The sequence below is a fragment of the Diabrotica virgifera genome, chromosome 10 (assembly GCF_917563875.1).
Source record: "Diabrotica virgifera virgifera chromosome 10, PGI_DIABVI_V3a".
In the NCBI taxonomy this organism is placed as follows: domain Eukaryota; kingdom Metazoa; phylum Arthropoda; class Insecta; order Coleoptera; family Chrysomelidae; genus Diabrotica; species Diabrotica virgifera.
Genome location: NC_065452.1, coordinates 103,802,290 through 103,817,539, shown reverse-complemented (window position 1 = coordinate 103,817,539; position 15,250 = coordinate 103,802,290). Strand labels below are relative to the sequence as shown.

Sequence of the window (15,250 nt, the reverse complement as noted above, 5' to 3'; positions counted from 1 at the left end):
ATGGAGTGTTAATAAAATTCTTAGTGATACAACTACATTTGGGTACCTATATACAGAAATTAGGTCATTTTGACACATATAGTTCAAAACCTCATAAATGTTTTATGGAGTATGGTATCACTTGCGATATATCACGCAAGTCTTCTAGAAGATCATTTGCCTCTATATCAGATTCTTTGTCTATAGAAAGTATTGAATGAAGATTCATACAATATTTTTCTCGTGTTTTATCATCTATTTCCTTCAGTTTAAAAATATATAAAAATTTAAAATTTTTATTACTAGTTATTGAAGCGAAATCGATCAATCAAAGAATTAACGGCAATATCTAAAATATGAGTATAGATGAACAATCTTATATTTAACTTCATCTGTTAAGAGCTCGTCCACAGATTTTTCGTAATCAAATAAACGTTTTTTTCTCCTGGCTCGAATTTCATTCTCAGCTGGAAATTCGGAACTTCTATCAAGATTTTCTGCAATTTCATTAAATTTTCATTTGGTCATTAGCCATATTGTCTGTAACATTTCATTTTTTCTATAGTTTCTGACCTAAGTTTCTGATAACATTTTTACACAATCTGACAATTTTTTTTGATTTTACTGATTATGCCGCCCCTCTTGTGATGCCGCCTGATGCGACGGGGATGACATGGCCCTGAGATGACTGGAGAAATGTGATATTTAGCGATGAGTCCATATCTTGTCTACGTTCCCCGGATGGTCGGGGAAGAGTCTGGAGAAGAGATGGTGAACGATATACCGAGAGCACTTTTAGCCCTAGAGTGTTTTCAAGGGTGTTCAGTTAAGGTGTGCGCTGGTGTATCTTCGTAGGCGCGTACAGAATTGTACATTGTCCCTAGGGAATCTCTGATCACTGATAGGTACATAAATGAGATACTGCAACATTATGTTGTCCCATATGCACTATGTATTAGAGAAAACTTCACACTGATGCATGACAATGCACGCTCTCATGCCTCCTGCATTGTCAGAGATTACTCAGATGAAGTTGATATTACTAGTACTCGTATGGCATGGCCAGCGCGCAGTCCCGATTTAAATTCCATCGAGAATGCTTGAGACAGGCTTGGTAGGTGTATCCGAAGCCGGATACCTACTTTTCTTACCTTAGATCAACTCAAAGTGACCCTTTTCAAGGAATGGGAAACAATTCCACAAAATGAAATTTGAAGCTTAAGTAACAGTATGCCCAGAAAAATGAATGCGGTTATATGGACTCGCAAAGGTAATAAGAAGTATCTACCAGAAAAATAAAATTCCTGTAGCTGGCTGTATATCATAAATCACAAAAAAATACTGGATCCTTTGTAAAGAGCATATTTAATAAGAGTTACATCACAATTAACAAAACGTTTTCGGATTAAAAAATCCATCATCAGGGTTAAAAACCAATAGCATGCATGTGTGAGCCACCAAAATATTTTGGGTAAAAACCCTTTAAATGTTACAAATTATTAAATGGTACTACATGTTGTTGATAATAATATTGGATGTTGCAAATATACCTGCATATTAACCAGGGCAACACAGGACTCTAACCCACGTGGATGTAATGTGAAAGGGATGAACCTCACATATTCAGCCCTATTCTGTAACTTTTAACAAATCGAAAAAAAAATGACCAAGTCGAATCGTAATTACCCGAAATCGGAATGTTTAATATCTATCGCGTCATTTTCGTGTTTGGATCGGTATTCTGTAACTCACATCGTAAGCAAGTTAAATCGAAATCGGCAATCACGCGGTCAAGCGAGGGTGGCAACCCCGCATTGTCAAGCGAAATTAGTGTTCTGTGACCGGTTTGTTACTGGTTCTAAATTTGAAATACGACACCGTTGCCATATCTTCAATTTTTCATATTATCACATTACATACAATTGCTTTTTTAAAAATAGTTTTGAAATAGCAAAAAAGAAAAGTTTTGAAAAGTAAACAATAAGATGTTAGTGTAAATATTGGACACAAAAACCTCAAAAGATGATAAATGGTTTTAAATCAAAGTTAATTAAAATTGTTATAAAAAGAAGGTAAACTGATAAATAAAAAAGATAAATGAAGCTAAGATGTATAATGTAAGATATTACTAATAATAAGTATAGACATTCTTAAGATTTGATTCCAGCTAAAATAACTGATAAACAACTTTTCCCAAAAACGGCATCTTTTCTATAATTATTTTCTTTTCTATAAGCGTTAATTAATACAAATACAAGTAAACTGGTATAATATATTTATCAATCAACGCTTTACGTCTATCTTTATATTTTAAACGTTCTTGTACAATCTATTCTTGTACATTATGCCATTGATTGAAATTGTACAAGAAATAAATAAAAAATGTTTGGCAACACTGTGACTGGCAAACATTCAGCATTCAGAATCTGAATTTCGGATACGAAATCAATTTTAAGGTTAGGTTGATGCATACTCGTACATGTCTTAATTAAATATACAATTGCCTCAGTAAATACCACTACAGACTAAAAGTAAGTAGATACAAACGGTAAAAATACTATAAATATTGATGAATAAGTAGTAATAAATTATTTTTAGTAGATATAAAATCTAAACGTCAAAACAAATTACAATGCGCTTGCGTTAAACACAATTCCGATTATCAAAATCTAATTTCGACAGGGTAAATGGTGTCGAAGTCATTTCTATTCACTATTCCGATTGTAGAGATTCTGAGGGAGTTATAGAATACCGATTTTGACTATTTCTATTCGACTTGGCCACTTCTATTCGATTTTCCTGACTTCTATCATCGAAATGAGTTACAGAATAGGCATGATTGAGAGTTGAATGTCAACTCTTGACTACGTCGCTCCGTCCCCCGCCGTCATTCGGCGATTAAACAACGATAGTGGAATAAGCAATGTTGCCGATTTTAGCGCTTCCTTCAGTCGCCTATATCTAATCCAAATGTAAACATATTGTATACCGAACTTTATAAAGTTTGTATAAAGAAGGTATTTTCGATAAACTTATATGTACAAATAATAAAAGAAATTGCTTACCCATCGGTTCCTTCGGGAGTTGTACAACTCCTTGGATCATCATTATCATCTTTTTTGTCGTCGATTTTGCTATTTTGATTGTTGACGTCTATTTTGTATTTTTTAATTTTATTAGGGTTTTTATCGTTATTACTTTCTTCACCGTCATTGTCAACAATAGCAGGTAAGGCTTCTCTGACAAATGGAGCAATAGTATCAGTAACATTCCTACCCAGCACATTTTTACTTAAAGTATAGAGAGCACTTGGTACATCTGATGAGATGCTGTTACTATTTTCTCCGCCTCTTGTCATGTTGACCAAATACCTACCTACAGTATTAAGAGCTCCCAAAGTTTCTGTTATCTTGTATATAGTTTCGGGTTTAAAATGTCTACCAGCTGCAGTATCACCATTTTCCAGGCCCTGGTACTGTCTGTCGATATTTCTGTATTGATACGGTGGAAAATTCCTTTCAACATTCCTTTGTTGGTGAGGATGATATGGATAATAATGCGGAGATATTGATCTGGGCGGAAATGGTCCAGGATAATTAAAAGGCGCTCGGTCAAATGTTGATTCTCGTATCCATCTCTGATTACTTTGAGGATTCAGTCGCAGATTATAAAACTCCTTATTTGAATATTCTGACGTTAAAGGAAACAGAAAACACAGTATAGAAAGTCTTCCTGAAACCAATATTTTTATGTATTAAAATTTCTCTAAATTATTTATATTTTGATTTAAAAAATTAACTAGATTTCAATTTACAGAGTTGCAGGATCTGAATGAGACTATATTATAATATAATATAACAGTACATATTATGTACTGTAAGTAGATAAAATACTATATACTCAAGTACGAAAATCTACTCGATTTTTTCTTTTTACTATTAATCTTCCCATATAATAACCTTTATTAAATCTTATTATTGAACTTAAATTAAGAACCTGGTCATTAAATCTACATGAAGCATGCTTCAAGTGGGGTAAGTGGGGTGGCATCTTGCCCAATCATGCTGTTTGCCTACTAAATTGACTTAATATTCTCCTCCATTCATCACTGTGTGTTGCTCTTTCTTCCCAACCATCAATTCTCTCTTTTCTGAGATCTTCCTGTACGCTATCAAACCATCTTTGTCTAGGTCGTTCTTTCCTTCTTTTTCTGATTGGGCCTTGTTTTAGGATCGTCTTTGACATCCTTTCTCTTTCCATTCTAATCACGTGCCCCACCCATCTCACTATCTGTCCCTTTTTGAAGCGACTGATGCTTGGTTCGTTAAGGCTGATTCTCACTATCATGTAAGCACAGTGCTTGGCATGGGCAAGGCATTGGCTCGGCAAGATACATTTTACATAAAATCTTATGAACTTCACGGGATTAAATTCACACTATACGTGCCAGGTACCGGCAAGCGACCGGCTTTGCATGCGACGTTCTTTTCGAAACAATCTTTGCCTAGCATGTGCCGTGAAGGTCACGACAGTGTGAATACCTTACCGGCAAGCAATCTGCAATCTTGGTTATTTAAAATCAGTTTTATAAAGACGATAGAGAAAAGAAGTGTTTTGTTTTTGAAGAGGTCCCTCAATATGCGCCAATTTTTCTTCTTCTTTTGGCATCATAACTCTGGATGGGTCTTTGCCTGTCTGGCTATGTCCTTCCATTCGGATTTCTCTTGTGTATTTTTTCTCCATTGTCTTATGTTCGTGGTTTTCATCTCGTCTTCCACGTCATCCATCCCTCTCGTTCTGGCCCTTTCTTTCTTTTTCGCCTTCCTATCAGCTTCCATTGTAATATTTTCTTTGTTGTTTATTCATTGTCTTTTCTCTGCACATGTCCCAGCCATGGCAGTCTTTGACTTTTCACAAATTGTACAATATCGTAACCTTCATTCAATTCATTAACCTCGCTTTCTCTACTGATTCTCCATGTGCCGTCTTCCTCTTGTTAGGGCCATATACTTTTCTCAGTATTTTTCTCTTGAATGTACTGAGTTGGGCTTCATCCCTTTTCGTCATTGCTCAGGTTTCACAACCATACGGGTCTAATCAATGTTCTGTAGATAGTCATTTTGGTTCTTTTGTCTAATAATTTCGATGTCATCAATCTTTTAAGGGCCGGCGTAGCTAAGCGGTAGTGTGCTTGGCTCGTGTGCTGGTAGACGGAGTTCAAATCCTACCGCCGGTAAGAACAACTAGACATTTTTAAAATGTTTATAGGCCCCAGGTCGACTCAGCCTGAATAAAATGAGTACCTTGGGTAAAACCAGGGGTAATAATAGGCGGTTCAAGCGTAGTACTGGCCCTGTTACCTTCCTTGTATACCGTAGGCCCTAGATATAGAAGACTACCCTGCCATACTCCCAAAGCCACGTGAGCGGTATAAAACGGGAGACTATTATTATTATATCAATCTTTTAATAGCATAGTATTTACGATTCCCCTCTGGAAATACGTGCATTAATTTTGATCCTTACGGAATTCTTCTGATTTCTGTGCCCAGACATGTGAAGGCATCCACACGTTCAAGAGTATAGTTGTCTATTGTGATATAATTTTCATTGTCAGGTGTTCTTTTGACGGTCATGTAATTCGTTTTTGCTTCGTTTATTTAAAGCTTACTTTTTCGTGCTTCAGGATCAATGTTTTTGAACGCTTCAGTTAGTCGTGTTAAAGTGTAGAACTGCATCGTCTGCATATGCAGTAATCTGTACTGTCTTGGTATTTCATTGGTTTTTCTGATAAGTTACTCAAGAACTAGTTTGAATATTATGGTTCAATATGCAGCAATACGTTGTTAAATTCATCCACTGTTATTCGGTTATATTTAAAAAAAATTTGTCTGATCGTCTAAAAGTTCGGAGTGTAAGGTTGCAAATTCTCCTTCTTTTGTGAGTTTCTTTAGCGTTTTAATCACCCAACAACGTCTTCTTCTATTTCTGCAGTATTTGTTTCCATTTTCGGTTTCTTCGTCTAATATTAGAGCAATTTTATTAACGTTCAATTTCAACATTGTTCACTACACAAAAAAAACCAACCCGCGGCAACCCTTTCGCAGTGTGAATTGGCTCCGAAAACCTTGCCCGTGCCTTGCCGTTGCCGTCTAATGAGAATCAGGCTTTTACACAGTTCCTCTAGCTTTTTATATTGAATTTTTATTTTATATTGAATTATTATTATTATAATTGTAAATATCTATTTTTAAACATAAATTCAAAAATAGATATTTACAATTATAATAATAATATTTCAATATAAAATAAATAAATAAAAATAATAATTCAATAAATAATATAATTATTAAAAACACTGAATTAAATGTGTTAAAAACTAAATAAAAATGAAAATGAAAATTAAACTTATACATATATATATATATATATATATATATATATATATATATATATATATATATATATATATATATATATATATATATATATATATATAGTACATATATATAAATGAAATATAAACAGTTCAAGGGGTCACTAGCTAAGGGCCTAAGGCTCACTGGAGAATCCTTGAATTGAATATATAATTAAAAATAAATTAAATTGATTTAAATTAAAAAAAAAACTACCAACTCTCTTCTGAAAATAGAGGGACTGTTTTTATAATTTAGAAGGGAGTTGATGGTACCAAAAATATTTTAACAAATGTATATTGTTTATTTAAATTTGTTAAATGTATATTTGTTGAAATTCAATATTAATTTTAATTATGTTATAGTTTTTAGATTTATAGAAAAAGAAAATACTAGCAGGCTCCTCCTAGGGATGAAGAGCTACACTTCACGTTCTGGGTAGAGGCTGCTAGTAAAATATATTAATAAATATAGTAAATTATAAATTATTAAAGGTCAAAAAATATAAGAGAAATTGAAAAATAAGTTAAACAAAAAAATAAAAAATTGTAAGAAATTTAAAACATAAAATTAATAGATTATGGCAAATTAATTAATAAATTGTAAAAATAGATTTAGTAATTTAGTAAAAAATGTAAAAATATAAAAATATCTGTAATCCCATCAAGAAAAAACGACCTGGATTAGTCACTAGAGGCCAGGTCATATGTATAAACAATAAATAAATTAAAAAAAAAAGTTCCTCTAGCTCCATGTTTTTTATCGCTCTGAGCGTTTTCGTTTCCCATCTTCGCAATTTCTCGGTATTTACTTTTTTATTGTCCGTACTTCGCTACCATACGTCATTGTCGGCCTTATTACCGTTTTATTATCCCTAACTTTGTTTTTCTCGATAAACATTTGGATTTTATCAGTGGTCTTAGGCTTCTCATCTTTTCATTTCCCTTTGCCAATTTGGCATTCAGTTTCCATTCTTTCTGACCTTTCTCTTCTATAATAACCCCCAGATATGTAAAATGGACTTCGGATTCTCTCGAAAATCGGTCCTACCTTAGCTAAAACTCGTTCGTATAATACAACAACGCGCGCGACGCCTGTGCAGCTGCCACTTGGCAGTTGAGTTATACATCTTATAAAGCGAGTACGTATTTTATATTATTGAAATTGATGATGATGATATTATCTGAAATTGAAACTGTTATTTTGAAAATCGGAAAAAATGCCTAAATCTGGTTGTCATTTAATAGGCAGTCGAAGTAAGGGGACGTATCGAAATAAGCATAATATCAAAAGACAATTTATAGGTAACCAGTTTGCTGCAGAACAAAATTCTGAATTACCCAGTTCCTCGGCAAAAAAATTAAAACCTAGTGATGCATTGCATGCACCTTATGGGAATAAAAGTGGGAGAAATAGCAACCGGTTGGTCGGCAATATCGACGAGGCTCATATTGCTCAAGCCAGTAGAAGGAGCAGGGATGCATCAAGAGACGGCAGAATTATGAAAGAAAAGCTTTGAGCGATCATTTACAGCTTTTACTGGACAGTGAGGGCAACCAATATGCCCCAGGAATCGCTGATTAGAGGAAAAATATAAATCTGATCCTTTTATTCCATAAAATTAATGCTGGGGCCACACTAACGTCAATGTTTAACGTTCATTGGGGTGTATTCTGTAACATTTCCGTTTAATTTAAGAGGCCTCTAAAATTTAACTTTTAACGGTCCTCTAAAACTTTTAGGTTCGATTGATATTCTGTAAACACATATTATAGAGGACCTCTAAAATAATATTTTTTAGAGGAATCCTCTAAAAGGTTTTGGAACAAATACGGCAACGTCGCACGTTGATCGTTTTTGAACTACTTTTAACCTAGAAATTGACCGAAAACTGACTGTCAGAGGCCAAAAACCTTAAGAAGAAGAAGAAATCGACAGTTTTCTAGAAAATAATATTTATTGTATTTAATTATTTTTTAGTAAAACTCATATTTTCCAATTAAACATTTTTATTTTTAAAGTTATACATTAAAATATTGCTGAAAAATTGCATATCTTATTTCTTCTCCCCTTCGACATTCATTTTGGTCAAATGATCCATTTTCAATAACATTAAGGTCATCTTATTAATCTGCATCTGGTTATAAACCTTCTGAAACTTCACCTTTATAAACATTTGGTACGTTTTGTAATAGAGAGATTTTGCACCTCTTAAAATAATCGCTGATTTTGGCTCCGCTATGGTTAACTTTATTAAGCATAACGATTACGGCAACGTTAAAAAGCAGCTAGCCTGTCAAGTAGGCTTTTCGTGTCATCGTTATCGTTATTTAAACATAACCTCACTTCACAACGTTATTGTAATTTTAAGCATATACTTGAACAGTTTTTGATATTTTAATTTATAGGTCATCAAAATTAGAATATATGTAAATGTAATTTTACTGATTTTTTTACATTCTTGCAACAAAGCAATTTAACCATTACTATAACGATAACGATAAGCACTACTTTAAACCTCCGTAAATTACGGAATCCCTTATGTTTAATAACGATAACGGATCATATATTCGCTACTGCGCAGACGTAGTATAACGATAACCGTAACGGAATTGCAAAATAAGAGGTGCAAAATCTCTCTAATGTTCCACAATAACTTAAAATAATTTTTCCACCTACCTCTACCGAAAGTATACTTTTCCGGACCTTATTGTAGGGAGCAAAGTTGTACTTTTCCTCCCTAGGGAGGAAAAGTAAAAGTGACGTCATGGTATTTTATTCATGAAACATAACTTATTGACTCCCTGTACAATATCTATTTTCTATTACGTAAGTATCTATCCATTTTAACGTTTATTTATAAAACACCATGTATTTTGCAGAACGGTAAAAAACAGTAAATTGTTATTTTGATTTAATAATGTTTACATTAATAATTTGACTTATATTTGACAGTTGACACTTATATTGTACCTACTTGTTAGTTTTAGTTCTAATCAATTTTGTTGGTTAGTTACATAAATAAATTAAGTAAAAATGAAAAAATGACTTGTCATTTGAGGAAGGTGGAAAAACCATATGTATAACATGGGAGTAAAGTGTCTTTTCCTCCCTTGAATGATTACTGCCCTCCGCTACGCGTCGGGCAGTAAACTTCATTCTCGGGAGGAAAAGTAGCACTTTCCTCCCTTGTTATACAAATAGCTATTTCCTGCATTAATAGGATTTAATTGCTTTGACAAACATCTTTGATTTCCAACACTTTTTCAATCACATTTCTAGGTAGGTAGGTACCAAGGTACCTACTTCTTTTGAAATGGTAATTGTAGTTACTTTCAGGTCAATTACTTTTTGTTTTTGTTTAATCTGAAATCAGCTCTACAAAAAGAAACAAAAATTTGAATTTTGTTACTTATAGGTGTTGTAGTGTGTAGTGTGTCGATTGTAAAGTAAAAAGAGACTTACCTTTCATTATTATTTATTAAGTACTTCTTCACCAAATACATTATAAAAAGCCATTTGCCATTTTTAAATATTTATCTCCAGTATAATACAAAAATAACAAATTACTATTCATACAAACATAACCCAACAAAAATAATCAAACCACATAACGGACTGCTAAAAATTTAGCGGGTACGTTTTGACATCCTCTAAAATATTTTTATTTAGAGGGAGTTTTAACGGTTTAGGTTATGATTTTAACGGATGTATGATTTACAGAATACCAAAATATTTTTAGCGGGCGCTAAAATTTTAGAGGCCTCTAAAATTTAACGGAATTGTTACAGAATACACGCCATTATCGTATTAATTTAGACACCAAAAATTATGCGCATTAAAGGGACTGGCCACACTTATTCTAGCGCGTATTAACGCGATTCACTTTCTAATTGGCACAAGAGTTCGAGCTAGAATCTAAAACGCGAAGAAGTACCAAAACAACGCTCTAATATTGAACTCCTCAAAAATACGCAAACGGTAGAAAGGTTTCAAAACTATATCGAAACTAACTACATAATTAATGAGAATCTAACAAACAGCGAACAATGGGAAATGTGTAATAATAATATTAAAGATGCAGCAAATAATATTTTAGGGCCAGAAAAACCACCATCACGCAATGACTGGTTCGATACACATCCTCAATACAAAAGAAGATATATTGAAAAGGTGGGTGGAACACTATAAAAAACTACTTACTATCGAAGTAGAAGATCCAAATCAACCACCCCCAGGAGTAAGCAACAATACACCATTAGAGCCTTCATCAATTCAAGAAGTACGGGATGCAATAAAACACCTAAAAAATAATAAATCTCCAGGAAGTGATGGTATACCCGCGCAACTTATTAAATATGGAGGTGCTACTCTGACTAATCGAATATATAAAATAATACTGAAAGCCTGGAATAAGGAACAAATCCCGGAAGAGTGGTGTATTGGAATCGTTTGTCCGCTACACAAAAAGGGTGATCAATTGGAATGTAGAAACTATAGGGGAATAACCCTCCTTAGTACAGCTTACAAAATGTTTCCGAGTATCTTATATGGTCGCCTAAGTGCACATTCAGAGGAGCTTCTTGGAGAATATCAAAGCGGTTTTAGGCCTGGTCTATCAACAACAGACCAGATCTTTGTGCTAAGGCAAATACCGGAAAAAACCAATGAATTCAATATCGACACATACCATCTTGTCGTAGGTTTTAAATCGGCCTATGATAGTGTCCTAAGAAATAAATTGTATTAAGCCATGGATGAATTCCACATCCCTGATAAACTGATAAGATTGGTTAATACACCAGGGAAATAAGGCAAAAATATACCATGTTTGGGACACTTGAGCAGCCAGGTTGCAAATGGGTTTTTTGGGTACTATATACCTAATATATGATAAATACAAAAATGTCCGTCACAGTTTGGACGAGACATTTAGTTATTAACAAGTAAGGGTCAAAAATGAGAGTTTTTTCGTTTAAATCGCTACAGGTAAAAATAGGGTAATTAAATGTCTTATTTATAATATTTATCTTTTAGTAGATGAGCCAAGGTTTAAAATAACTTTTTTAAATTTTGGTCCTATTATTTGTTGCTTCGGATATTGCAAAATAAAACTAAATGCATATAAAAGGACTTTCATATTGCATGAAAAGTTGAGTCAAACAGTCCATACAATGCACAAAAAGTGCATGCGTCAATTAGTTTAAATTTTATTCAATTTGTTTATCCCAAAGAGCTTTTTTTTCGCAATGTTATTGTTCAGAAAATAATAATGCTACAGCAGTTCTGTGAAAACAACATGAAAGAAGAATAGTCATATTTTCAACGCATTTAAAAAAATCATTAAAAAGTCATTTTTATTACTCAGAAAACATTTCACTAAAATAGAGTCATTTTTGGCTTATAAACAATTTGAATAACTTTGTTAATATTGACTGTAGGCTAAAACTACAATGGAATTTGAAAAACTGATATTTTTATACGAATTTAAAAAAAAACTTTTCGCCTAGGTTAATTACGGTCAAAGTTAGCCACTTTTTTTATTTAATTGACGGCTACTTTGTTTATAACAATTAAGCAACCTAACTAGAGCCATTTTGAAGTTGAAGATATATAGGTTATGTGTAAAAGTTTGAGTAAACTTTGAACCTCAACAGAGTGGTTTATAAAGCTTTAAAAATGACGTTAGAACGGAATTAATTCGTAGTCGGTGGAGGGGAATTACTAAAATACGTGCACTCAAAAAATGAAACTGATTCTGCAAACATATGCTGCGATTAATATCACTGGAACTTGTTGATGGATTTTGATCATAATTTTTTAAATTTGTATGTACTCGTAGTCTTATAGAGTATGTTATGTACACACAACCCCACCTGATATTACAAAATGTTAGGGGGAACTCCCCTTATCACTCAGGGATATGAAAAATAGATTACGACCGATTCTAAGACCTACCTAAGCGGTTTCGGAGGAGTATGGAAACTAACACTGTGACAAGAGAATTTTATAGATGTAAATATATATAGATGGCTATTAACAAATAGGGGTTGGTGATAGAAGAGTGAAAATTAAGGGTTGTATGTAATTTTTAATTCTACATCATATAAAATTAAGGTAGATAATTTTGTCCCAAAAAATAAAAAAAAATGTCAGGGTGGCAACCCCCTTATAACTTGTGGGTATAAAAAATAGATTTAAACCTCTTCAATGTCCTACAGGATAAACGTGTAAAATTTTATAAAAATCGGCCAAGCCGTTTCGGAGTAGTATGGTAACTAACACTGTTACTGGATAATTTGATGTATATAGAAGTAACTGCGAATTCAATAATAAAAGTGGCTAACTTTGAACCTAATTAAGCTAGGCAAAAAGTTTTTTTCTGAAAATTCATATTGAAATACCAACTTTTGAAATCCTAAAGTAGATTTACTCTATAGTCAATATTAACAAAGTTATTCAAATTGTTTAGAAGCCAAAAATGACTCTATTTTACTAAAGTTTTTTCGGAGTGATAAAAACGACTTTTTAATTATTTTTTTCGATACTTTAAAAATATAACTATTATTCTTGCATGTGGTTTCCACAGAATTGCTATTTCTTTATTATTTTCTGAACAATAACATTTAGAAAAAAAAAGCTCTTTGCGGTAAACAAATTGAATAAAATTTAAACTAATTGACGAATCGTTTTAAATTTTTTTGTGCATTATTATATGGTATGTTTGACTCAACTTTTCGTGCAATATGAAAGTCTTAAGGTCATTTTCGCAAAAGTTATAGTATATTTTTTATTTTTGAAATTTTAGTCTTATTTTGCACTTTACGAAACAAAAAAGGATCGGACCAAAATTCAAAAAGTGCCATTTTAAACCTTGGCTCATCTACAAAAAGAAGAATATTATAAATAAGATATTTAATTACCCTATTTTTACCTGTAGCGATTTAAACGAAATAAAAAAATATGAAAAAAATTTTTAAGAAACGCTTTTCTTTAGTTACGAGTGACTAAAATTAAAAATATTACATATAAAAAAAATCAACTAAAAAGCAAAAAATAAAAAAAATTGAAAAAATCTAACACATTCGTCAAAGAAAAGCGTGGCTCGTCTTCAACGAATTAAATGGTTTTCGCCCCATGCTTTTCTTTAACGAATGTGTTAGATTTTTTCATTTTTTTTTATTTTTTGCTTTTTAGTTGATTTTTTTATAATATTTTTAATTTTAGTCACTCGTAACTAAAGAAAAGCGTTTTTAAAAAATTTTTTTTATATTTTTTTATTTTTTACTTTTAGTCTTACACTTTTCAAACATTAAAATATATCATCATGTTTATTAACATATGTATAAAACATATGATGTACTAACATGAAAAGTAGTCGGAATCGGCAAAAAATTTGAAACTTTATTGTTTATTTATGAAGCATAACCTAACTAAACAATTAACGTAAAAAGTGAAATTATGTATAGTTCATATAATTAGCTACAATCTGTAAAATTTCAAGTTTTTACATTGTAAAAAACAAGAAAATTTAAGCATTTTCCATTAAAATCGTTTTTTATTATTTAAACAATTAATAAACATAAATTTTTTTTTATTGACTATTCGTGTATTGTTCCCACGAATGCATTATGTCTGCAAATTTTCATTCATTTGCATTGGGGAAAAGGCAGTCAAATTAACGTCTAAAGATTTGACGCAAACTATTGAACTAAATAAAAGCGTTTAAAAACTGCCATTTTTGCCCCTTATTTGTTAATAACTATGTTTCTCATCCGAACTGTGACGGGCATTTTTGTATTTATAATGTATTAGGTATATAGTACCCAAAAAATCTATTTGCAACCTGGCTGCTCAAGTGTCCCGACAAAAACCTTATTTCTCTGGACTATAAGGCTACAATGCGTAAAGTTGTTTGCAAAGTCGAAATACAGGGCGAACAATCACAGGCGTTTGAAACGGATGTTGGACTGAGACAGGGAGATGCGCTGGCGTGTCTCCTTTTCAAAATAGCTCTGGAAAAGGCGGTCAGAGATGCCTGAATAGACATTCTTCTTCTTCTTCTTATGCAATCCACTAATGGATGTTCGCGATCACGTTTGACCATTTTTCTCTTTTGAATAGACAACAGTCGTCCCAAATTTTGGCATATGCAGATGACATGTACCTAGTTGCCCGCACAACACGCAAGCTAGAAGAAATGTATACCACCTTCTCAAATGTCTCAAAAAATATGGGCCTGCAAGTAAACGAGGAGAAAACTAAGATGATGGCATCAACACCCAACAATAGAGCCAGAAACATCGGTCACCAATTCACGGTTGATAACTCTACCTTTGAAGTGGTGGACAAATTCACATACTTAGGCTCCCTGATCACCAAGGAGAACGTCATGACGGAAGAAATCAAGAGAAGGATAATCCTATCAAACAAATGCTATTTTGGACTGAGTAGACATATGAGAAGTAGAAACTTGGCCAAAAAACAAAAATAACCATTTACAAAACATTTATACAACCAGTGTTGACATATGGATCGGAGGCATGGACCATCTCCAAGGCAGATGAAAACCTTTTGCTTATATTTGAACGAAGGATCCTGAGAGGAATATTCGGTGGCATCTGTGAAAATGGTGTTTGGGGGAGGAGGTATAACTACGTGGTATACCACAGATAAAAACATATATTTGGTGGTAAAGACGTAGTATCTCTTATAAGAATAGGAAGACTAAGGTGGGCAGGACATCTAGCAAGATCACAGCAGAACAACCCTCCTAGAAGAATCCTTATGTCACAACCTGTGGGAAGTAGAAATAGGGGTAGGCCAAAACTCAGATGGAAGGATGGTGTAGATGAG

The 15,250-nt window shown here is 32.9% G+C and overlaps 1 protein-coding gene across 1 annotated transcript in view; it reads right to left on the bottom strand.

Annotated features, from left to right (window-relative positions):
* LOC126893430 (proclotting enzyme) overlaps nucleotides 1–15,250 on the bottom strand; it is an 80,916-nt gene that overhangs the window by 38,578 nt on the left and 27,088 nt on the right. Inside the window, exon 2 of the mRNA XM_050663620.1 lies at nucleotides 3,045–3,711. Within this exon, the coding sequence (XP_050519577.1) occupies nucleotides 3,045–3,711 (667 nt within the window). The remainder of the gene's footprint in view (nucleotides 1–3,044; nucleotides 3,712–15,250) is intronic.